Below are 25,148 nucleotides of genomic sequence, written 5' to 3'. Positions count from 1 at the left end.
ATGCTAGTTCTCAAAAATCTCTTTCCCAGCAATTCCATGGAATTCTATGGCTGGATTTGGGACCTGGCTTTCTGTGCTGTCTGAATAACAAACTTAGATCTTTTTTATGATAGAACCATCTGTTTTTCCATTAAATAATAATAATAATAATAATAATAATAATAATAATAATAATAATAATAATAATAATAATAATAATAATAATAATAATAATAATATCCTAGTGGTTTTATCCTAGAACTCTTATCTTTGTGTCCACCTCCCAATGAGACTTAGCTCTGCCTGTTTTTCCACTCCTTGGAGCTGTGGTTGGTTCCAGTGAGGGATGGCTGAAGTGAGATAGACTTTGTGATAGATTTACTGACCCACCAAGCACATTCAGTAAACTCAATCTGAAAGGAGTTGCAACCATACTGAAAAAAGAATCCAGAAGGGTTAGAAGGGAGATGACTTGGTTTGGATCCTCATCTTTGGTGTGTTGCTCTTTGGGCAGTGAACAGTGAGTTTGGCATTGCAGAGGCAAGCAGGGACATAAGCTAAGGAGAGCATGGAACAGCAGGTCACCCAGCACTAATATTTTAGTGATGGACAGCAAAAAAAGTTGATCCTGGTGTTAAAGCATAGTCTTTAGCATTATGTCAATAGTTAAAATAACTGAATCCTAAATATTGTGTTCATGACAGCTTGCACAATGAGAAATGTGAATGCTGCTTTAATTCAGTCAGAGCTTTCATTAGCTTCTGGGAGTTGTGGGGGAGTGTTTGTGTTGCTCTTAGCAGTGGCTTTAAAATGAGAAGCTCTTCTTCCAGCAGTGTCATTGACTGCCTCAAACACACCCATTGTACTGAAGACTTGGACATGTTCTCTGAAACATCACTCAGAACCATTTTGATAACACTAATTCACATACTTCAGGGACAATTGCTACACAAACCAAGAGCATTAGTGCAACAACTGAGCATTTAGTGTCTCTTAAGCTCTTTTTTTATCGGTGCTCTAATATGTACAAAGAATGTATTTTGTGAAGGAAGCTCCCATTTTTCTCAACAAATCCCCAGACTTTTAAAGCTGTAAAATGTTTTCATTTTCTTTTTTTCCCCCTTGTTAAAACCACAGAAACACCAACCTCTAAGGAATGAGCTAATGGTTGTACTACCCAGAGTTTTACCCTAAGCAAAGCCTAGAGGTATCTGAATGGCAGTAGACTAGGAGCCTGCATGTGTGAGACAGACTGGCATCCGTGGTGCATGGTGTGCTTCCGACTGGCGCTTGTGGCTCCTTCCCATCGTCCATCTCTGACCTGCACGGTGTGTCGAGTGTTGTGTTTTTACAGCATGTGGAATCCTTGTAGCTGTGTGGACAATGAATGGATGCAATGTTTGTTGCACAGAATGGTCAAGGGGGCAGTGGAAAAATCCCTGTATTTGTTACTCCTGTTATAAGGGCTTTTCTCTATTGCAGGTACTTCAATAGCATTTCTGCGACTCCCCATTGTGCTGGTTCTATATTAGTGGCTAGAAGTAGGCCTGACACCCTTCTGTCTCATCTGCTTATTTTCATTTCTAGCAACCTGACATTACTGTCCCACATCAGGCATGATCCTGTAATCAAACAGTTAAAAAAATTGGAAGTAGTTCTACACCTTTCCCAAAAATGTCAAAATCTCCCTGTTGGTGTATGTGGAACTACAAAAAATTCAGCACTAGAGAAATTCCGTACCAAATTAATTTTTCCTCCCCTTTAAAGAAAAAGGAATCAATAATTTACCTTGTGCTAGAAGTAGATAGATCCCTGCAGATAACTTTCTGCATTTCTGAGTTTTCCTGTGGCACATTGTATTGCCTTGCAAGGTAACACAGAAAACCCAAAATCCATAAGTAAACCATTTATATAGTGATCTAGCTCTTCTCATCTGACCAAACCCCTGATTTGCCTTAAAACCATAATGATATGGTGGGGTTTTTTTAATATAAATAGGTGTGATAACCCCATTGATGGAGTATGAACTATATTCATGCATTCCATAGTGATTTTTTTTTTTAAATATCCAAACTCATTTTTCTAAGAAATTATAGCTTATCAAATAACTAGAAAATTATATTGAGAATTTTGAAAAAACCCCCAAGAACTAAAAAACTTGAGCCATCCAATCAGAATTGGCTTTATATTTTGGAATAATAAATAATTTTTTTCAATGAGATGTATTTGCTCGTGAAGTATTTAAAGAGTGACAACTTTAAGTACAGCTACTTGCAGGTACAGAGTAGCAATATTTGCACTTTGCAAAGGGTACACGTGCTCACATTTATTAGTGTCTGCTGGTAGTTTGCCAACAGCAGCCCTGTGAGATAAGACTTTGTGTGAAGAGCTGTTGGGTAGTAGTTGCCAGTCCAGTTAATAATGAGCTCAGCATGATTTGGTGCTTCACATGGGAGAAAGGCTTTTTCTCATTGCACCTCTTGAGCAAGAGCTCTATTTCCTTATGTGGAGCATAACCGAGGGAGCTGTTGCTGTGCTCTGGATCTCACTGTCTGCCCTGATTTTGCAGCTTCCTGGTGAGTTTCATGGTGGACGCTCGCGGCGGCGCCATGCGGGGCTGCCGGCACAACGGGCTGCGCATCATCATCCCCCCGCGCAAGTGCACGGCGCCGACGCGCGTGACCTGCCGCCTGGTGAAGCGCCACAGGCTGGCCACCATGCCGCCCATGGTGGAGGGAGAAGGGCTGGCCAGCCGCCTCATCGAAGTGGGACCCTCTGGGGCTCAGTTCCTTGGGTAAGGGGGGCCGCCTGGCCTGAAGGGAAACCTTCAGCCTCTTGCTGTCTGCGTTGCACTGAAACGGTTCCTTTGGCGAGCTGCGACTGAGAAGGTTCTCTGTAGCGTGTGGTAGGAATTTGCAAAGATTTTACACACTTTTGTTCAACACGGCTATTTCAAACATCAGCACTATGGTTTGTGTGCCTCCTTGGATATAATTATAGTGATATTATAGTGGGAAAGACGTTTGCAGCCAGAAAAAGCAGTTCATGTTATATTTAAAAAATTAATAGTACTGAGCTGAGGTAACCCCCAAATGTGAAGCCTGCTACCTACACAACACGAGGTACAGGAGCTTGTTTTAGAGCCTTGTGTTGTGGTATCAGTAATGTGGACTATCAGGGAAGCATGGTGGATTTTTCTGGGGTTGAAATTGCTAAATTAAACAGGAGGGCACCTCTGGAATTTTTTTGGCTATTTGTTTCTTCCTATGCTGCAACACCTATAGAAAGATCAGATTTGTGTCTGCTGCTGAGCTCATCTTAACAGTTTTCAGCTGAAAGCAGTAGTTATATGCACTTTTGAAAATTTTTTTTACCAACTATTCTCCCTATCAACTGTGACATCCAAAAGTGGATGATTGAAGGAACCTCTTCTAATGCAGTGAGTAACTTCATTCAGAAGCTGTAAAAAAAGTGTCTGTAAGCACCACTAGGTTAAATCCATTTGGAAACAACTCAGTTGCTTTAAAATCCTGTTAAAACAGGCAGTCATCAGAGCCACCATCTTTGTTAGTGCTATCACTTATTCTTTTCACATCTTGGTCATTTCTAAAAAATAGGAGAAGGAAATCTAAAGAGCAGAAGATACTGTGCTGTCACATTCAGTCTTCCCATTATCTTTGTCACCCACAAATGGATTTTAAGTATGTCTCCCATTCTTTTTTAATGGTTTTCCTATCTGATGAGGGTGCCTCCCCTGCAAGACAAGCATATAGTATAGTTTTTTCATTCTATCTTTATGCCCTTCCTGGAAGCATTTTCCAAGGTGTTGTACTGGCAGTGAGATGAGAAAATTGCTGTACTGTTTGCAGGGGTGCATTCTAAGGTCCAGATCCTTCTCCCATTGAGTACACAGCCAAAACCCCCATAAGAAAGAAAAGATCCTAAATTAACAAAACTGATTTTCTGATTTGGGTCACCAAATTGTGGCTAGGACGGAACCTTATTCAGTGTACAGCCTAATTCCACTCTGTGGACCAGACAGTGGCACTGGCATTCTGGCACAAAAAATACATAAAGTTTATTTATGTTCTTTCTTTCACTGCTGCTTTGGATGTACTCAGTAAACTTCATCTGCCTACGGCTCCTCCCCCACTTAATGAGGGAGAAAGCTTGGTCAGCCGAATCCTTCAGCTGGGGCCTCCTGGGACCAAATTCCTTGGGTAGGAGAGACTTGAAACAAATTGATGGATGCTGACCTCCCCATTCTTCTCCTCCTTCTGCAATATGATTTTTTTATGTCATTATGCCCATGATATTGTCTCTTTCTATCATTTGAAATTTTGTACACTTAACCCTTAGTGGACCATTTTTCAACCTTTGTGGTTTGTGGTTTTGTTTTGGTGGTATGTTTGTATCTTTTTCTTCAAGTATTGTGGCCTTCATTTTTGTTTTGGCATGATATCTTCCTAGTTCTGTGCTTGATGTCTGTAGCAAAGCAACCTGGATTGGGACCACAGAAAAAAAAGAATCTACTGTAAATTTTTAACTGTTTCTTTTGTATCAAGGACCAATCAATCAATAAGTTATATGTTGGATACCACCAGTGTGATAGAACACGTGGCATTTACTACATACCTGGTAATCTGTGTGAGTCCTCTAATTAAAGAAGTGTATCTACAAATATCTTTATATCTTCTCTCTTATTTCTAAGAGTATGTATGTATATGTATATCTCAATACAGATATATTATATGTACACATATGTGTTGTATATGTGTGTGTGTATATATATATATATGGGTGCACATGCTGGTGCAGATGTTGATTTGCAAGGCAACAAGGCAAATTCTTATCTCTTATACTGCAATAGCAACCCAGACAATCTCCTCAGACTTCCTGTGTCTCTCCCAGGGTGTAAATCAGGAATAAATTCATTGGAATATATAGAATTACAAAGTGAAATTGGCACAGGACACGTCTCTGGATTGCAATGAAATTATTCTGATTTGCACTAGTATAAGTGAGATCAGAATTTGTCCCACTATTCCTATACATTACAGTAGATTCTCTTTGAAATGAAGTTGCACAGGTTAACCCAGACAGTAGTGACAACTAAAATGAGCATGAGTTTTTGATGGATTTGCAAAAACAATCACCAAATTTTCAGATAAGCACTATTATACCAAATCTCATTCACACTGTGGAAAGAGGTGAATGCACTTTTTCATCTGTCCTTCAGCACTTACTGGGTCCCTGTAACAATCTAGTCTGTGTTAGTGGCCTACTAGTTTAGGATTATGCCAAGGTATTGCAGCTGAATAGGTAGAACTCCAGGTCACTTTGTAGCAGACTGAATAGAGTTGCTGTTAATCCTGTTTCTTCCTCTCTCCCATGTGCATTTAATGCGCTGTGTTGCTGTGCCAGGCCCGTGATTGTGGAGATTCCCCATTTTGCTGCCCTGCGTGGGAAGGAGAGAGAGCTGGTGATCCTGCGCAGCGAGAACGGGGACAGCTGGAAGGAGCATTTCTGTGAATACACTGAGGATGAACTGAACGAAATCCTGAATGGGATGGATGAAGGTATCCAGAGGCACTTGGTTTTCTTCTCCTGTTCCTGTGTTCCTTGGGGGTAGCAGCTTCTACCATGGTGCTGGCTTCCTTTGCAAGGGCTGCTGAAGCAATGGGACATGATGTCTCCCTTTGTGAAGGCTCCAGACTTGTTTTCTCCTGTTCCTTCTCATAGTGTTAAACAAAAAGCTTCCATAGCAAACATCTTTCCAAAACAAGGCAATTACCATACTGATCCTTTCGGAGCAGCTCCATGTGTGGGAGGAAATGTCAGTCACGGGTACTCCTGCTTTCTGAGAGAACAGAATGGCCTTGGGCTGTCTAGGAGCTGCAGAAGTTGTTATTAATTTGTTTTGTTTTGTTTTTTTTAAAAACCTCACTAATTCCAAAGTAAACAAGACAGCTCACAGCATTAAAGCTGAACTCATATTTTGATACTGTTTTGAAGTTTTGTTTTGTTGATGCTAGTTCAGGACATTGTAAATAGGTGAGGTAGAGGGGGCTGCAACCAATCCCTTTGCTTGTTTGGCTGCTCATCTTGGAGATGTTGTTGATGTGTTCTGTTTGCTGCTTTCAGTTCATGGCTCAGTCTGTCCTTTCTTGATTGCTCTGGTTTAGCTCAACACAGGGGTGTGTTTCCTTTTGCCCTTATTTGTAGACAAAGTACTTTGTGTAAGTTGTGCAAAACTGTGAAAAGTTTGAGTGCATTTTGAAGGTGACTGTACTTTTTCTATGAAACTCCAGTCTTCTGACCATCCCCTCTTTGGCCCTCAGTACTTGACACTCCAGAGGAGCTTGAGAAGAAGCGGATCTGCCGCATCATCACCCGGGATTTCCCTCAGTACTTCGCAGTGGTGTCGCGGATCAAGCAGGACAGCAACCTCATCGGGCCTGAGGGAGGGGTGCTGAGCAGCACCGTGGTCCCACAGGTGCAGGCAGTCTTCCCAGAAGGAGCGCTCACCAAGAGAATCCGTGTTGGCCTCCAGGTACAGGGAAATGTTCACAGAGTTCTGGTGACAAATCACCTTTTCTGCATGGAGAACCGGCATACTCGGCTTGTTGTGTTAAATGTTGTCTACAACACTTCTAGTGAAAGTAATAAAAGAAAAACATCCATGCCAAAGTCAAAGCAAGTGGTAGAGCTTTGGGTTTTCCAGTTAGTTCAGAGTCTTGTCTATTAACTTCTGTATAACTTTGGGAAGAAATGTTGGTGATGATGTTGATATTATTGTAGGTCATGGAATTTCCTTACTTCTTATGAAAGGCATCAGAGAAGTACAGAATGCTGCAATAATTGAACGTGCTACTACTATTAAATGTACAGATTTTCAGTGTGAATGAACCAGTGTAACAATTCACTCCCCACAGAGAGAGAACTCTCCATCCTGTCCTCCTGCTGCATGGCTGCATGATTTACCTTGTCCAGGAGATTGTGCTTCTTGAAATCTCTGGGATTAGCTGAATAGCACCATAAATCAGCATAGAACAGTTTGTTTTTAGGGGAAAAAAGTGACCAGGTTATCATTTGTGACTGGTCAAGTGAATTTAAATTAATGCTGTAAAAATATGGTGAGTGATAAGAAAGGGGATAGGAAGAAGAGGCAGGCATGGAAAGCTAAGAAAGTGAGGTCTCTCCTTCTCCCTGGCAGTCAGTTCTTCCTGCAGATTTTCATGGGAAATTGTGCCATTTGAAAAGTTATGGGATTTGTGGGAAATATACAGACCCAGTTCTTTACACATCACTAGACTATTTTCAAGTAACTGCTCTGTTATTTCCTGCTGCTTTGAACAGGCTCAACCTATGCACACTGAACTTACAAAGAAGATTTTAGGCAACAAGGCTACCTTCAGCCCCATAGTCACGCTGGAGCCCAGGAGGAGGAAATTCCATAAGCCCATCACGATGACCATCCCCGTGCCCAAGGCCTCCAGTGATGGGCTCATGAACGGCTATGGAGGCGACACGCCCACCCTGAGGTTACTATGCAGCATTACAGGTAGGAGTCCTGGAGCTCTCCATGTGCCTCCTGAAACTGGCAGTCCCCAGGGGCTGGAAATGCTGAATTGATTACACCCAGGGGGAGGATAGATGGAAACCTGACTGGGGCCAGAAGCTGTGAAAATAAGCTACTTTGCAAACAATTCCTTTATACCAGAAATAACATTTGTTGTTTGCACTAACAAGAGATGTGTAATGTAATCACAGACTTTAGTTTTGGTGGTTTTTCTGCATTTTCCTTACAGTTTGTTTCTTGAGACCAAACATACCTCTGCCTGGCAGAGTAAGTGTAGTACAGACTTAATATTGCAGGGTGCTTAGGAGGAAAATACTGGAGTTAAACACTTCACTTGCAATGTCTCCTAAGTGATTAGCATCTGCTTCAGTCTCCCTTAAGAGACAGAAATGAGCTGCAAGCATTTAATTTAATTAATTTAACTTAATTCTGTGCTGCAGGGCTCATCACTTAAAAATTGTTTGGGTACTTGGTTTTTTCAGAGTAAGCCCATCCAGTCCTACTGGCATTAATGTAATAATGTGGACTCAAGGACAAAGCATAATAACCTGGGATTATTACTGGTTTCAAGGCAATTAAAAACTGTAAAGAATTTCTTAGAAGCAAAAAGGTTGCAGACTTGCTTGGTTTTGATTTTATTTTTAAACCTCTACCATTTCAGGAGGAACCACCCCTGCCCAATGGGAAGACATCACTGGGACAACACCACTGACATTTGTTAATGAATGTGTTTCCTTCACAACAAATGTGTCTGCCAGGTACACACAAACAAACAGCACTTTTACAGTAATGCTCTCACATAGATGCCTTTGTTCCACAAATATTTCTGTTAAACTATTTTAGTTTGGAGAGTAGAATGAAAAGAGATATTGATTATTATGCAAATTTCCATGGAAACAGAAATCCCTTATTTGGGTACCTCACTATATATCTTGTAAGAGATATTACTTTCAGAATATCCAAAACTGAGAAGTCAGGGGCAAAGGGCCTGTACGTGTGCCAAACTGGGGTCTAGAAGTGTCTCTTCCATACATGTGCTTTTGTGATGAGATTTAACTGCTCTCTCACAGAAAGCAGATTTTTATTTTGAAAAAAGAATAATATATATGAAAGTATGTATGTATGTATGTGAGTTTGTGGCCATGATGTATATCACAGAAATTCCCAAAAATCTCCTCTGTAACAGGAGATGCAGTCCATGACCTGGAAAGTATTCCATCTAGGCTATGGGCTCCAGCAAACAGTTTAAAAAGTCATGGCTAACTTGCCCATGAAATTCAGTGCAAACATTCAGTATCTGGGGCAGGTATTGCTGTTAATTAGATTTGTTATTTATTGAAATTGTGTATTCAGTGTTCAAATGAGATCAGCTCTTGCAGTCCAATCTCCAGTTTAACATTAGATGAAATCAAATGCTATTTTTTTATCCTTTCTCAGTTCAGAAAGGGCTGTTCTCTCATTGAACTGGCTGCTGTGCTGATGCACACTTTGTTTGGTGTAGCTGAAGATTCCTCTGTGACAGCAGTGGCCACAAGAGGGGGATCTTACAGAGCACTCAGCTCAGTGCTGTGCTGCAGAGGTCTGTGCAAAGGCAGGAATTAAAGGCCAATTTAAGAACCATGTGTGGAAACAAGATGCAGAGTTGGAGAAGTCCAAATCCCTTAAAATGTCAAGCCCCAGCACAGGGGACTACAGGTGATAGCTAGAATGAGGGTGACACTTAATGGTCCTACAATCTGTATTTGTAGTGGATCTTTCTTAATCCTGATTATGATGTGAAAATTGATGACTGTTGTTAATATTCTGTGATACAGGCAGGGTCCCATGTAGAGATTTTAATGGGTTCTGCCTCTTCTTTTTAATCCAAATGAATGCACAACTGTCTGCTTTGCCCCAAACATGGTTTGAAATGCTGGTGCATTTAAAAAGAGGGATTTTCCATCTGAATTCTGACTTTCACTATTCACAGTAGTTTTTTTATGTCTAGCTAACATGGATGGATAACAATTTTACCATTCATAAAACTAATTTGGTCCAAAATGAGCTTGGGAAAGAGATATATTTGCCATGTGAATTACACTGCAGACTTGGAAGCACAGTGTTTGTTTTCCATTTGCTGAACTGCAGCTTTTAAAAGACTTAATATCTGTTGGGGCTTTTTTAGCCCCTGGTGTTTGACAGCAAATCACTGAGGCATCTGGTGGTTTCTCAGAGGATGTGGCCTCTCCAGTTGGAGTCCAGCACAGCATAATTCTCCCACGCAGGAGAAGGAAAAGATCAGTGTGCAGAGCAATTCTGTAGCACACATGCTTTCCCTCTTGCAGATGTCAGCAGCCTGGGGCTTTGAGCAGTGCATGTGTGAAATGTTCTAAAGATGAGCACAGCACAGAATTTGCTTTATTCAGCTGCAGATGAGTAAGTGCAGAGCAGTCACACTCCAAAGGTGTGCTTTGGGGTTATAATGCCATGTAATCCATTGTGAGGAATCCATTGTGAGCTGCCTCTGACCTTTTCTGCCTTTGGCCTTCATCTGCCTGCTGGGAAACTTGTGCTTTCCACCCACACAGTGAGTTTTATTGAAAAGAAAAGGAATTGACTCTGCAGAGAAACTCAAGTGGTAGCTGGGAAAGAAGGCAGGATGTGTTACTCCTTGATGTATGTGCTTGGTGACTAAATTCACATAGGAATAATTTCTGATTTTCCATGCAGCTTTGCACAGTGGACAAAGTCATTTATGTTCACCTAAAGACCTCAGGTTTTGCTCTTGTATGTAAGGAATTGGCTGCTACTTCCTTTAAGTTGGGTGGAAGACAAAACCCAAGAGTGACAATTATTTTTCTACTCTATTCTGACTTGTTATCTCCCATTGCTGTGGTTACCAGCTAGTGCTGCCTGAATGGGGAAACAGAATTTCCTTTCTTAAATCCTTCTCTGCTGATGGCACAGCTTTTCATTTTCTTTTACAGATTTTGGTTGATAGACTGTCGTCAGACACAAGAATCTGTTACTTTTGCTTCCCAAGTGTACAGAGAAATTATCTGTGTCCCCTACATGGCCAAATTTGTGGTGTTTGCCAAATCCCATGATCCCATTGAAGCACGGTTAAGATGTTTCTGCATGACGGATGACAAGGTGGATAAAACTCTAGAACAACAAGAAAACTTTGCTGAAGTTGCCAGAAGCAGGGATGTAGAGGTACTGTACAGGACTTTCAGTTTTCTCCATTTTCTAGCATCTGCTTTAAGCTAGTTTTTTCTGCCTGCTATCTGCCACAAGGACTGAAAAGTAATCTGTCAACAAGTACTGTCATGCAGTATCAGCAGCCTCAGTAAGATGGAAACTTGGCCTTTTGTCAGGTGTAAGGAAAAAGTAGTGAGGAAACCCTATTCCCAGAGGGCAACTGACAAACTCAGTCCACAGTGCTAAAGGGAGAGGGTTGGAGCCAAAAATGATGGCTAAATCCTGCCTTCCAGTAACCCCATAAATGCACATCACTAACCACAAAGGCAGCTGTAGAGGTCACAGCTTGTCAGCACATTCACATACCAAAAAGTTAAAGCAGCAGGTTTGATTATTATTCTGCTTTACAAAAATAAAATTACATTAAATCTGTTGCTGAGCAGACAAAAGTGAGGAATTCAGCAAACTGTCTGCTAAATGCAATTTTTCTGGCTCTGTCAGCTCCCTCAGAAGGGATGACAAATTGAAGGTGCTTTAACCTACATTGCACATTCTGCTTAGTTCAGTCTCCTTTCCATGAGAATCCCACCTTTAAAAGAATTGTCCTAGCTATTCCTGAAGCTCTGACAGGCATCTCTTGTGCAGAGCAGCAAGATAGAATATGGGCTTATCAAACTGAATGGTGAGGCTGAATTTTTGGAAAGTAAGGATGAGCCATGAAATGAATTGGCACTTTGGATGGAACATCTCCCAAACTGCTGGTCTGATATTCAAAGATGTAGAGGGGCCAAAAGAGCAGCAATCTGAAGATACAAATGGTGTGGTTAGAGAGAGATTTCAGAGGGATATTTACCTGAGGTTTGCCTTTCAAAATCTCTTAATGACTCTAACGATCCAGCTGAAATAAATTGACTCAGTATGCACACACTCTGAATTCTGATGGCTGAAGGAAATATTTCTTTGACTGTGGTGATGAGGGCAGGTTAGCAAAGGATGCTAAAATTGGAGTAAATAAAAAAATCCAGATTAAAATCTAGATTTAAAAGTTTGCCCAGATTTATGACACTGAGTCATCTACTGTTGTCATTTAAAGAACTGCACTGTTGTTACTAAGTTAACAATCTCTTCTCGTTGGAATTTCATAATCTGAAACGTTTCCACACATTCCACTGTATGCAACAAATCCTAACAAGTCCCGAAATTGATTTGAGCTGTTGTAGAATTATCCCTAAGAAGCAATCCTAATCACCTCACAAGGATTAATTGATGGTTTGCTTTTGTTTTCCTTTCCAACAGGTATTAGAAGGAAAACCCATCTACGTTGACTGCTTTGGCAACTTGGTGCCTCTCACTAAGAGTGGGCAACACCATATATTCAGTTTCTTTGCCTTCAAAGAGAATAGACTTCCTCTATTTGTTAAGGTAATATTGATGGCTCTTTTTTGGGTATTTTGAGTTATCACTTCACCATATTTTTTGTGAATGAAGGAAAACCAAACTACTTAATTTAGAAAAATTCCCTACTGTAAACTAATTTTATCCCTATACTATTGCATTTAAAATACTTTTTTTATGAGTAGGAAAACTTGTAAAATAGAAGCCAAAGTAAAAACCCTCTCAGATTAAGTGAAGCATTAACCCACTGTCAGAAGGGCTGCTGTCACCAAGCCACCATCACCACCTCTTCTGAGAGGGAGATTAGAGAGCACTGGAAACCTCTTCCACAAACTTTTCCTTCCTGGACATTCGGTCTACAAATGAGGAAACTATTACTGTTATATCAATAACACTCTTAGAGAAATGATTTGTGAATGGAAACTTCCAGTAAATGGAGAAAATCAACCCCCTCAGCCATTGTGTTATATTTACTGTGTGCTCCTAGACAAATTTTAAACTTGGTCCCTCCTTACCAGCAATATTTTGTAAGCTTGTTTTAATTTACACCTTTATTTGTGCTACTGCCTTCCTTTGGCTTTGCAGATTCCCCCCCCCCCCCGAATCTTCCAGCAACAACATCCAACATATGTTGAATACACAAATACATCTGTATGTACATTTCCAAACAGCAGGGGGAAAAAAGTGAAAACACGTTATTTTTGCCTACATGGACTTTTTCTCCCCACCTGGTCCCTCCTGCTGAATGGTTTTGAGAGACACAAGTAGCTCACACAGCAGAGCAGCAGGTTAAATGTGTGTTTTTGCTGTGCCAGGTCCGAGACAGCACTCAAGAGCCCTGCGGACGATTATCATTCATGAAGGAGCCAAAATCTACCAGAGGCCTCGTTCATCAAGCCATATGTAATTTAAACATCACTTTACCCATTTACACAAAGGTACTGTGAAATTATACCCAGCTGTGGGCATTAGCATTATCATACAAATAAGAAATGAAGAGGAGGGAAAAGCAGGGTTAAAGCTTTGTGGGCAGGAAATAATTCCATGCAAGGGCTTTTGGTGTCTTGGGCTTGGTACTCCTAATGCCAGTGTTTGAAGACATTGTCAGGTATTTCCTGAGAACTCAGAACAGATGAGTGAGAGTGCCCTCAGATATTAAACATTTGTTTCCTTAAAAAGGGTCACTTGGTTTGTTCTCTGAAAACACATGTTTTTTTTCTCTCCTGGTCAGATAGAAGCTGCATGCCTTTTAGGGATGTATTTGCCCAAAATGGTGATCATTTTCTTCTCAGCATTTTTAGAATTTTAGTGTAATTTTAAAACAGAGCAACACAACATTTTGTGACTGTATATGGTGATAGTTCTTGAATATTTAAGTGTTTATATATGCTAATTTATGGGTGAAAAAGCATGTATATATTTTAAGTTTTTTACAAATAAGGATCACTAGATGTCTAACTCTTCTGTTTGTATTTTTGCTCAGTTCTGTAGCCTTTTGTGTTTAAATTGACCGTTTAGTTTTGCTGCCTTTTGGCATAAGAAATCAACTGCAGAAATGTGCTACATTTTCTTCTTTTCTGTTAAATGTTGTCAGAAGTTACTTTTTCCTACTCTCTTCTAAAAAAAATTGCCTCTTGCCTGCTCTGTTTCCCCCTTGTCTTTTTGCATGGCGCTTTGGGACCAAAAGGAATCAGATTCAGATCCAGAGCCAGAAGAGGTAAAGTTGCTAAATCAGCATGCTCTTGCCTGCACACATTACTCAAAGACAACTAACAGACACAGCCCAGAAGTGATCCTTAGTTCAGTGCTACACACACAGTGAAGAGGCTCTGACAGACTCACTTTGGGAATAGGCAGAGTTGAACTTGTTCTCTGTTAGAATGACCAGTCTTCTCCATTTATAAATCTGGTAGTCTGGATGTTACAGGTTACTGAGCCAAATGACTGACATCCAGTACAGAATCAGTGTTAATCCACAAGTAACAAGTAGCAGGTTTAGAATTTTCATCTTTAGCATAAAGTAAATTGTATCAGTTCCCCCTGAGCTCCCAGCCCTGGTCTCACACTTACAGATGTTCCTTAAGGTCTGGCCCCTACACGAGTGAGTAAAAAGCATCCTGACACTTTGATGGTGTTCAGCTGTTGGAAACACTGTGAGAATAGCCAGCTCCCCAAAGAAGATGGACATCTTTTCCATGCACTGCACAACAGATTCAGCAGGTCTGTGGCTTGTAGTTCCAATTATCATGACAAAAATATTTACCACTCCTATGGTAAATATGACTACTATTTTTGTCTAGGAAACTAAAGCACAAGAAGACAAAAGCCATCATTGATGGCTATAAGCATTTTGAACTTTTTTAGTTGACTTCATTAATTTTTATGTTAATAATATTGATTAGTATGCTGACATAAGTCTGGACCGATGTGGAAGAACTTAAAGTAAAGGAAGCTAGAACATCCTAGGGATACAGGGTTAGGACACTGGGATGCATGTAGGACACTGTGTGCATCAGAGGAATTCAAGCTTTTATGCATGTCACACACACTTCTTACTGTGAGATGTAATTATGTGAGCCTAAAAGATTGCCAGGCATCTGTGAACATGCATGTATGGCCAGGGATTCCCTTCTGTTCAGCTCATGGAAAGGCAAGGATTTCCTAACATCTTGGATGAGACAACAGACTGCATTTATCAGTATCTTGTACCAGTAGTACTGCACAGCTGATTAGCATTTGTCATGGTTGCCCTACCCCTACCACAACTTTGTATAGGAAATTAAAGCTTTAATGCTACTTCCAACTTTGAATATTTTTCCATAGCCAAATTTAAACAGCACGTGGTGATGTGGACAAATGCCAGCAGAACTGAAATAAACTGAAATTACAGAGCAACCTCAAAAATTTGCTTCTTGAATTTTCGTGGTTTGAGACTATGTTTTATTTAATTCTGTTTTGAAAAGGACTATGCTTTCTTTTGAATAACAGTAAAATTGTATGGCCTTTTTGATCTGTACCCAAATAACTCTGAAAAATCGAGAAGCAGGCCTGTGAGTGCCATCACAGCTTCCATTTAAAGGTATCAATAGCTATTAGTGACATCACCCCCAGGTCATGCCTTGGGCAGTTCTGCCATCACTGGTGCACCTGCATTTCATCATCACTGAGTGCAGAGGCCAAAATGAGATTTGTGCTCTCAGAGTGAACATACAAGGAAACACAATGCATGAAACCTCCTGGTGCCTTCCAGGTCGACTGTATGCCTGCACATAACCAAATTGGACTATTTTGCTTTTGACAGGAAAAAATAAATTAAGAGCAATGCAACCAAACATCTGACAATGCAAAAGTTTAGGTCCTCCATGCTTGCTAAGAGTATTTAAAGAAAAAACACTGCAAACATTTTGCATCTACTGTTGATCATAACTATAGCAAAGTAAGCATTTTTCCAGTATTAGAGACCCTAAATAAATGAAGCCATGCTTTTACTGTTATTTTAAATGCATTTTTGGTTCCATTTAAGTCCATGTGTCTTCATACAACTAGCACTTCACTCGTGGCTTCTGTATAGCAATGATATTAGAAGTTTTAAATCTCCTGCTTTTTCCTCTTCCAGGTTGATATGACTTCAGAAAAAAGTAAGATTTTCTTTTATTTGTTGAGAATGTTATAATGTGATTTGTATGAGCGACCATTAAGAGTAAAGAAAAGCATGAAAGAGAGCTAAGTTTTAACTGCTATTGCTAATAACACCATTACTTTAGAAACTTAATAAAATAAATTAATATCTCAGCAGCTATCCAATTCAATAGACTTTAACATGTAAATTAACAAGTAATACAGTTAAAAACCGTTCATCTAAGCCTTTACTTTCCTTTGACATCCCTAGTGAACCTACTATTGCTATTTTGCTTGTATGAATGCTCATCCCTCCATTGCTTTTGTTTTCTTCATTTGTTGGCACACATTCTTGCCTCATGTTTGAGACAGATGACAGTATCACTTTTAGTGAAAACCTAATGAGGACTTCAATCTATTTCTTTAATCTCATGGAATACAACCATGCCAAAAAGTGATACTGTCCGAAGGAATCAGGCTGTTTAACCCTCCCTCCCTTGCCCCACCCTTTACTGTGGTGAAATATGGCTGGAAATCTGACCTGACAGCTTGGCACAGCACAAACTCCCTCTGTACATGCACAATCAGGCCATGACCATGAGAGACTGTGGGTGAGGGCTTTGCAAAAGTCTCCTTTATGGGAGAGGCAAATCAAACAAATCTCTGCACACACAGAGGTGTCTCTAGCCAGAGCTGCTTCCAGATGCAGCCATTTCTTGGATCTGTTCAGGGAAAGAATGACATCTGTCTTGGAGTGCAGCATCTCACCTTGTTTGCAGTTAAAATGCATTGTCCTCCTGCCACTTCCTCACTGCTGAGTCCTCCAGGGCCCCAGAGAACACCAGTGTGTGTTCCTGCTCCAGCCACATACTGTCTGGATAGCACTTCCAATTTATTTCCCACTGGAGTTGCTTTGCTTCAGGCTGATTAACTCAGTTATTGGCCAGAGAAAGAGTCATACATTTGATATTTCTGAAAGTACATATTAGAAATTTGCAAAATTACTGGCTGCCATTTCAGCATGTTCATTGTAAAGTGGCAGCACCCAAAGACCACATTTTCAGCACCACAAGACCCTACAGCAATGTGGCTCTAATTAATGTACAGGGCAAATATTTAGCATTTGTTACACCCAAGAGAACAGCATAGCAAAACAGATCTTCTTTACAAATAGAGACAGGTAATTATGTGTTGTTCGGGGTCTCCTTATTTGCATTAGTTCTTTGACTTTCACTGGGGTGCCAAAAATGTGCAGTTCTGTGTGACGTGCTGCCTTTAAAGGGAGAATGTCCATCTGTGATTTCTAAGCATTGTGTTCTGTTTGTAACTGGCTTCAGTTCTCCAGTGTTTTGTTCTGTTCAATATCCATTTTCTGCTATTTCTTGCTGAAATTAAATATTACCATCAGGTGTTTATGGCATAATGAGATTATCTGCAGCCACCCTCCTGTATATCAATTGCCAGATTAGATAAATATTTCACCACAGTAAGTTTTACAGTATTTTCATGTATCTTTAATTTATATGACGAATTTTTAGAGCTCTTGTTTTTAACCAAAGGCTACATACCCAGCAGCATTTGCAACACCTTTGCTTTGCATGGAAATAACTTGCCTTACATGAATTGTACGTATGTGTCTAGTGTGACTGTCTGTGAACTTTGGGTTGCCATACATTACATTTTCTAAAACTCTGAAATCACTTCTAAGTTGATTCACAGTTTTTCTTATTATCTCTCCTTTTCTTCTCTGTCTTCTCTTTCCTCAGTCAGTTCATTAGTTGTCAATGAGGATGTTCCAAGGAAAGGACCATGCCTCTTAAAACAAAAGCCTGTTTGTTTCATTGTGTAGGTGTGAAATCCCCTTAGATGAAATGCCGGTTTGCAGCTGATTCAGATCTCTACATATTTGATCGTATTTTAGATTACAGCAGAATTACTTTTTGCTTTTTATTTTGGTCATTAAGAAAAACAAAACTGTTAACCCAATGTTGTTCTGACAGTTTGCTAACACTGGCTTTCTCTTAGAGGAAATCGGCTTTCAATCAGTTCTAATGCTTTCCCCCTTTTTTCTTGTTTTTCTTTTTATTTGAACATTGATCTGTAACATCTGAACAATCTTGAGATGCCTCTCTTTGTGTAACTTCACTGTGTTTCTTCTGGTTTTGATTTGAAATTTTGTTGTTGTTGTTTTGGGGTTTTTTTTTATTGGTGTCCTGATTTGGTTTGTTCCAGCTTTGATACTGTATGTGTGGTTGTGCCTAGCGATAAAGTGAAGCAAGTTATTTCCTGCCATTTTCCTTTTCAGTTGGTTTTTTTCCCCGCCCTCCCCGTTAGCTTTGCTTTGCTCTTGTACCCTCAGATCATGTGGATCCACCATTCCCGGCCCATTTTGTTGACCTTCCTACCACTACAGCCAAAGACTATCATTTTCAGTCCTGATTACATTTTCCAATCTCTATTTTTGATTTCCATTTTACTTTCAATGTTTTTCATTCGCATCAAAGATGACGAGACAGAATCTACAGAAACATCTCTCCTGAAAAGCCATCTGGTTAATGAAGTCCCTGTACTAGCCAGTCCAGACCTGTTGTCTGAAGTTTCTGAGATGAAACAAGATCTGATCAAAATGACTGCCATCCTGACAAATGACTCTTCTGATAAATCAGGCTCCATTAAAGTGAAAGATCTTGAAAAGTCTGCTGAAGAAGAGCCAGGAGAACCTTTTGAAATAGTTGAAAGAGTGAAAGAGGACTTAGAAAAAGTAAATGAAATTCTGAGAGGCGGATCCTACAACAGAGAAGAACATATTTTGCAGAAGTCCCTTTCCAGGCAAGAACCCTTAGAAGAAGAATGGATCATTGTCAGTGATGAAGAAATTGAGGAGGCCCGGAGAAATGCTCCATCAGAAGTCACAGAGCCAAGCCATGTAGAAGTCAGGGTAGACAAAGGGACAACAAAAAAGGGGGAGCTGGACGTGACAGGAGCAGAGGATTTAAAAACATCCATTTCTCTTCGTGAGGGACAGCCAAAGGAGGTAGTAGAAGAGAAAGCCAAAGCTGCAGTAGTAAGCAGGGATTCTGAAAAAAAAGGAAAAGAATCTCCAAAAACTGGGAAACCAAGCTTGCAGGAGCAACAGAAGGCAGCCTCAGAAGTTAAAAAGCCCTTTAGAGCAAAACTAAGAGAAAAGCCAAAGCCAAAGGAAGGCAAGGTGCACAGCAGCGGAGAGAAGCTGAAGCTGCCTAAGCTCGCTGCAGATGAGGCACCAGCTGGGGAGCCTGGCCTAAAGGTGACAGGTGCTCCAGAGCCTAAAGCCGTGTCCCCTGTTATTGAGGAAACTCCCATTGGCTCAATAAAAGATAAAGTGAAAGCTCTTCAGAAACGAGTGGAAGATGAGCAAAAAGTGCGGTCAAAACTGCCCGTCAGAGTTCAGGCAAAAGAAGGCCCTGCCGAAAAGGCGCCTAAGAAACCGGCACCGGTCAAAAAACCAGTAGCACACAAAGCCCAGCCACCTGTCTCACCTTCTTCTAAGACAGAGAGACTCGAAGAGACCATGTCTGTTAAGGAGCTGATGAAGGCCTTCCAGTCAGGGCAAGACCCGTCCAAGAATATTTCCGGACTCTTTGAGCACAAATCTGTCAAACAGAAGCAACAGGCCCCTGAGAAGGAAACTCCCCGCAAGAAAACAATTCCTTCACAGAGTGACACAAGGCGAGTGTCAAACCTCAAGACAGACAAACAGAAGGACAAACCAAGCACAGTGTCAAAAGCAGAGAAAGAGCCGCAGTCAAAGAAAGGAAAAATGCAAACTTCCACCACTGAAACTGCCAAGAAAGCTGGTGGCAAAGACCAAGTCAAAGAGCAGAGCAGCAAAAAGCCAACCGAACCTCTCCCTCCAGTAATAATTGCTGAAAGTGCCAAAGAAATGGCAGCTGGGAAGGGCAGGACTTGTGAGGATCAGGGAGAACCTGACTTCCAGATCAGCCCTGACAGGAAAACCTCAACAGACTTTTCTGCTGTTATTAAAGAAGAACTGGAGGATAACGACAAATACCAGCAGTTTCGACACCTCTCAGTGACAGAGGAGGGAGAGGTTAACTTGGAGCAAGTACTGACCAGTCCTTTCGGTGCTGCTTTTCCCACAGAGTATGGGAAAGATGGATTCCTTCCTGCTCTTTCTCTGCAAAGTGCTGCTCTTGATGGGAGCTCAGAGAGCCTTAAACATGAAGGTGTGGCTGACTCTCCAGGCAGCCTACTTGATGGAACCCCTCAGATCAGCTCGGAGGAAAGTTACAAGCATGAGGGTCTGGCAGAGACTCCTGAAACGAGCCCAGAAAGCCTTTCATTCTCACCAAAGAAAACTGATGGGCAAATTGAAGACCCTAAAGGAGCGGCTCGAGTACACTCAACAGCAGAAACATGTTCTACAAAGGAACTGTCCTCAAAGGAAGACAAAAAAGGTATTACTGAAAGGCAGCTAGATGCTGTTACTGAGACTAGGGAGTCTCATTCTGACCATGTATCAGAAGAGCATGTACCTCCAGCCTCTGAAGAAGAGGCTGATAAACTTAAAGAAAGTAGCTCAGCTTCCGTTATGAAAGATATTAGCAGGGATAAAGAATCCAGAACCACTGCACATTTCACTAAGTCTTCTGAAACACGTGACACTGCTTTAGAGAAAGAAAAAGATGTAGCCTGTGAACGCCGTCTTACAGTTAGAAGTCCCCAGAAATTGGAACTTTCACTTGCTAGCCATGATAGTGAAGGCTTTAGCCCAGTTGCAGATGACTCTTTGACTATAAGTCATAAAGACTCCCTGGAAGCAAGCCCAGTGCTAGAAGATAACTCATCACACAAAACACCCGACTCTTTGGAGCCCAGTCCTATGAAAGAGTCTCCCTGCCGCGATTCCCTTGAAAGCAGCCCCGTAGAACCAACAGTGAAGGCTTGTCTTTTGGGGCAGGGCCCTCTTCTGTCTGCTCTTAGCAAAGCTGAAGCCTGCCCAGAGCTGGCATCGGTGCGTTCCAGGATTCTCCGTGACCCTGAGGGAAGTGCGGATGATGACAGTCTAGAGCAAACATCCCTCATGGAGAGTTCGGGGAAAAGCCCAGTTTCCCCCGAAACTCCTAGCTCAGAAGAAATTAGCTATGAAATCACACCTAAAATGGCAGACATACCAAAGTCAGCCACCATCCCTGAAGTCAACGAAGAACCCGAGGATGATTCAGAAAGTGAACCAAAGAAGAGATTCACCCCCGAAGAAGAGATGTTTAAAATGGTGACCAAAATCAAAATGTTTGATGAATTGGAACAGGAAGCAAAGCAGAAGAGAGATAATAAAAAGAGTTGTAAGCAAGATGAATCTTCTGTGGCTGCCAATTCAGAAGCTTCACGTGAGGCTGAAATATCAGAGCCAACCGCTGTAGTAGAAAAAGACATACCTATGGTGGTGACACCTGCTGCTGAATCTAGGAAGAGTTCTTCCTCTTCTGAAAGCGAGCCGGAATTGACTCGGCTCAAGAAAGAAGCTGACTCAGGCCTCTTAATGGAGCCTGTGATCCGAGTGCAGCCACCCTCACCTTTACCATCTAGCATAGACTCCAGCTCTAGCCCTGATGAAGCAGGTTTCCAGCCCATTGATTCCCAACCCTGCTCTGTCAGGATAGGTGAGGTTAAAGTGCAAGGCAAAGGTGACAAAGAGGAGCTGCTTATCCTTGGGCGCAGCTGTAAGCCTTCCACGGGCACTTGTCCTTCAGATGGCTGCGCGTCAGCAGAAAGTGCAGAATCAAAGTGTTGTGATGGTGCAGGTGACTGTGAGATGGCCAGTCCCGACGCCCCGGTCACACGATCTGGGTGTTCGCCCCGTCACCCTGTTGGTGATGGCTCTCAAAAAGAGTTTCACGCTGGGTCTTCACTAACAATGGGGCAGTGGGATGCTACTGAAAAAGATGACAAGCCCACGTCCCCATTATCATGCACTGATCTTATTTCTACGGGACCTGTGTCAGAGGAGGCAGATAGTCTTTCTCATGGACATGGTACCACCAAATACTCTGTTCCACATGACAGCAAACTGGCTGAAGGTGACACCGCTGACCATTCTGCTTTGGCAAGGGATTTGGGAAAAGCAGATACAGGTTGTGAGGCATCTCACAGGGCTGGTCATGCTGAGGAACCCTTACCAGAGTATTCGCCCCTAACCACTGACACAGTGGAACTCGACAGCTGTGCAGCAGATGCTGCTGACGGTAGTGCTCCGTATATAGTGAGCCCTTACGAAAATGTGTCTTCTGGACATTTCTTCATTGACTCTGAAAGTGAGGTAGGATCTGGTAGAAGTCTGCTATCTAGGGAAACCTATTCTATTCCAGAAGGGAAAGATCAGGCTGGTGAAGCTTTACTTAGCAGAGACACAGGCAGTGAATATTGCTCTTCAGAGGAAGTGTACATGGAAATAGAGCCCAAACCAGAGGATGGATTTCAGACGATATCACAAGAGTCTCCGACCTCAGATTCAACAAAAATATCTGAATCTACCCTTGAGGATATAAGAGATGAAACAGAGAAATTGATGGGTCGGGTTGTCATCACTAGAACTGATGTGGATTCTGACATGTGGAGTGAAATACGTGAAGACGATGAAGCTTTTGAAGCTCGGGTGAAAGAAGAGGAACAAAAGATATTTGGGTTGATGGTAGATAGGCGATCCCAAGGCACAACTCCTGACACAACACCGGCCAGGACACCCACTGAAGAAGGGACGCCACTCAGTGAACAAAATCCTTTTCTTTTTCAGGAGGGCAAGTTGTTTGAGATGACTAGAAGTGGAGCCATTGACATGACCAAAAGGAACTACCCAGATGAAAGCTTTCACTTCTTCCAGGTGGGGCAGGAGCCACAGGAAGAAGTTGCTTTATGTGAAGAAGTGAAAGAAACAGCAGAGGCAGAATCTTCAAAGCTGAAGGGCTCACCAGACCCATCTGCACCTTTGGAGTCAGAGGAGTTAGACATACAAGAACAAGATGCATCATCCGAGTCTAGTGATAGATCTGAAGAAATGATGGGTGAAGGTGCCAGTGCAGGCACTGCAAAAGCAGATCTTAAATCCAGAATTCCAATTAAAATGGGTATTTCAGCTTCTTCAAAATCACCAAAGAAAGAAACCACTGCCTCTGAAGCTGAGCCCCTCTCCAGAACGGAGGCCGACATGGTCGATAGCAGTCAGGTGCCTTGCCCCATCTCTCCTGAGCAGTGTGTGGTAGAAGATGAGTTAGATTTTTCCAGAGTCACTCGATTGGTTAGTTCTGAACAGGGTGAGGAGTCCCCAGACTCTTCTCCAGAGGAACAGAGATCTGTGATTGAAATCCCCACTGCTCTAATGGAGAGTGTGCCTTGTGAAAGCAAATCCAAAATCCCTGTAAGAACTGCTGCCGCATTGCAATCCTCGCAACAATCAGAAAACGAGAGCCTTTCTCTGGACGACTTCCTGGACGATTCGCAGTGTGAAGGAAAAGATGACCAAGCAAAACCAAAGTCTAAAATTCCTGTGAAAACTGCTACCCAAAAAGCCGAACCACAACACTCATACACGGACTCCTGTGTCCACAAGCCAGAGTCACCCAAAGCGCTCGATGTGCCGAGCGCGGTCCCTGCGAAACCAGATGGCCGCAGTAAATCGGAATCTGATGCCAGTAGTCCCATGGACCCAAAGACCAAACGTTCCATCAAAGCTAGGAGCTATGCTGAGGCAGAGGCAGAGGCCAGGGAGAGTGAGATGAAGTTTGAGCTAGACTCAGATGAGGCTACAACAGCAAGATCAAAGGTATTTTCTTCACGGTTGCCAGTTAAAAGCAGAAGCGCTACAGGCTCCCGCGGTGCTTTTAGTCCCACAAAAGAAAGTAAGGACCATTTTTTTGATCTTTACAAAAACTCCATAGAGTTTTTCGAAGAAATTAGTGATGAAGCTTCTAAATTAGTGGAAAGACTCACACAGTCAGAGAGAGAACAAGAATTAGTTTCAGATGATGAAAGTAGTAGTGCCCTAGAAGTTTCAGTTATTGAAAATGTGCCATCCAGTGAGACTCAGCAGTCAGTCCCTGAAGACATCTTTGACATCAGACCCATTTGGGATGAGTCTGTAGAGACTCAGATTGAACGTATCCCTGACGAAAATGTCCATGACCGTGCTGAAGGTATTTGCCAACGACTGGGATTCCCTGTGCGACGCATGTCATGAATTAAACTCTTTTGTTTTTTGTTTTCTTTGATGTGTGCGTGTGCGTGCGTTTGTGCACAGGTGTAATGTGTGTGGCATTTTCTTTTCAGCTTTTGGTGGTTAGTTGTGCTTTTTTTTTCCCTTGTGAGCTGTGTTTGGGTTTTTTGTTTTGTGTCTGTGTTCTTGTCTGTGAAATGATCTCAAGATTGCAAACCGTAAATGCTTACGGGAAGTGTTACCTTAATAAGTAAAAACACTTCTAGAAATATATATGGTTTTGTCATTAAACTGATTGCTTAGGTCGTGCACGTTTTGGCTTTTGACTTTCCCTGGCCCTATTACTAGCTATTAACTTCTACTAATAATAAAATGCTTGGGCGTCAGTTGAAAGCCAGACAGATAAATTTATAGACTTTTGAGCTGGTACACAAAGAGATCTGCAGGAGTTTTAAAGAATGAAGCTTTTTATGTTCTTTTTTTTGACAGTCTGTGTCTGAAGAAATTCTGAGTCACCAGTAATTTTAATGTGTATTTTCTGGTGCTTGGTTTTCCTCACTCCTACTTGTGTGTTAGTACTGAGTAGCCTTGATGGAAATCAGGAGCCAGGTTGACACGTGCATATCATGAGCCCTAAGCAATTTCTTGATTCAAAGGTGTCACAATCCCCGTGTGCATTCAGGGAAAATCAAAACTCAAATTCCACCATCCTCAAATTAGCTCTGAGGATGGGAGGAGCTGTCAGTCTCACCATTAGTGAAGTGAATGAGGACTGACGAATGACCATCTGATTTTTCCTTGCCTTCGTTGTTGGTGTTTTGTCTCACTCCCTGTCCAAAGGGTCAGAGACACTGAAATTAACAGTATCTCAAATACAGACCATAATCTGGAGCAATGTATGGACTGTTTAAACAAAATTTGCCCTGCAATAGAAACACATCAGAAGCATTGGCCCCAATGAATTCTTCAACTCTGGCATTTACTAAGGAGGCATGGAAAACTATGGCCCCTGACCTAGCCAAAATCTTCAACTGAATTTTAGAATGAAGTTTTAGAGTAAAATGCCTGCTTCAGCAGTCCTAGATTACATTTTCACATGAACACCTGATTTTCAAATAGAAAAATTAGATAATCCTGTGCTTTTCAAAAAACCAAGCTTTTTGAGTTTCATTTTGAATCTAGGGA

The 25,148-nt window shown here is 41.7% G+C and overlaps 1 protein-coding gene across 6 annotated transcripts in view; it reads left to right on the top strand.

Moving 5' to 3' along the window:
- Positions 1-25,148, top strand: part of ANK2 (ankyrin 2) — a 187,533-nt gene that overhangs the window by 140,055 nt on the left and 22,330 nt on the right. For 3 of the 6 annotated variants that reach the window (XM_079306251.1, XM_079306250.1, XM_079306247.1), the window contains exons 27-36: positions 2,549-2,773; positions 5,404-5,558; positions 6,321-6,532; positions 7,339-7,543; positions 8,223-8,319; positions 10,528-10,756; positions 12,038-12,163; positions 12,952-13,074; positions 13,824-13,853; positions 15,753-15,774. In XM_079306251.1, coding sequence (XP_079162377.1) covers positions 2,549-2,773; positions 5,404-5,558; positions 6,321-6,532; positions 7,339-7,543; positions 8,223-8,319; positions 10,528-10,756; positions 12,038-12,163; positions 12,952-13,074; positions 13,824-13,853; positions 15,753-15,774 — 1,424 coding nt within the window. Of the gene's footprint in view, positions 1-2,548; positions 2,774-5,403; positions 5,559-6,320; positions 6,533-7,338; positions 7,544-8,222; positions 8,320-10,527; positions 10,757-12,037; positions 12,164-12,951; positions 13,075-13,823; positions 13,854-15,752; positions 15,775-18,258; positions 23,944-25,148 lie in introns of all 6 variants that reach the window. The other 3 variants (XM_079306249.1, XM_079306248.1, XM_079306246.1) reach the window with 2 other exon arrangements.

Source organism: Erithacus rubecula (assembly GCF_903797595.1).
Source record: "Erithacus rubecula genome assembly, chromosome: 5".
In the NCBI taxonomy this organism is placed as follows: domain Eukaryota; kingdom Metazoa; phylum Chordata; class Aves; order Passeriformes; family Muscicapidae; genus Erithacus; species Erithacus rubecula.
The sequence above is the reverse complement of the archived record's forward strand: the minus strand, read 5'-3'. Positions and strand labels throughout refer to the sequence as shown.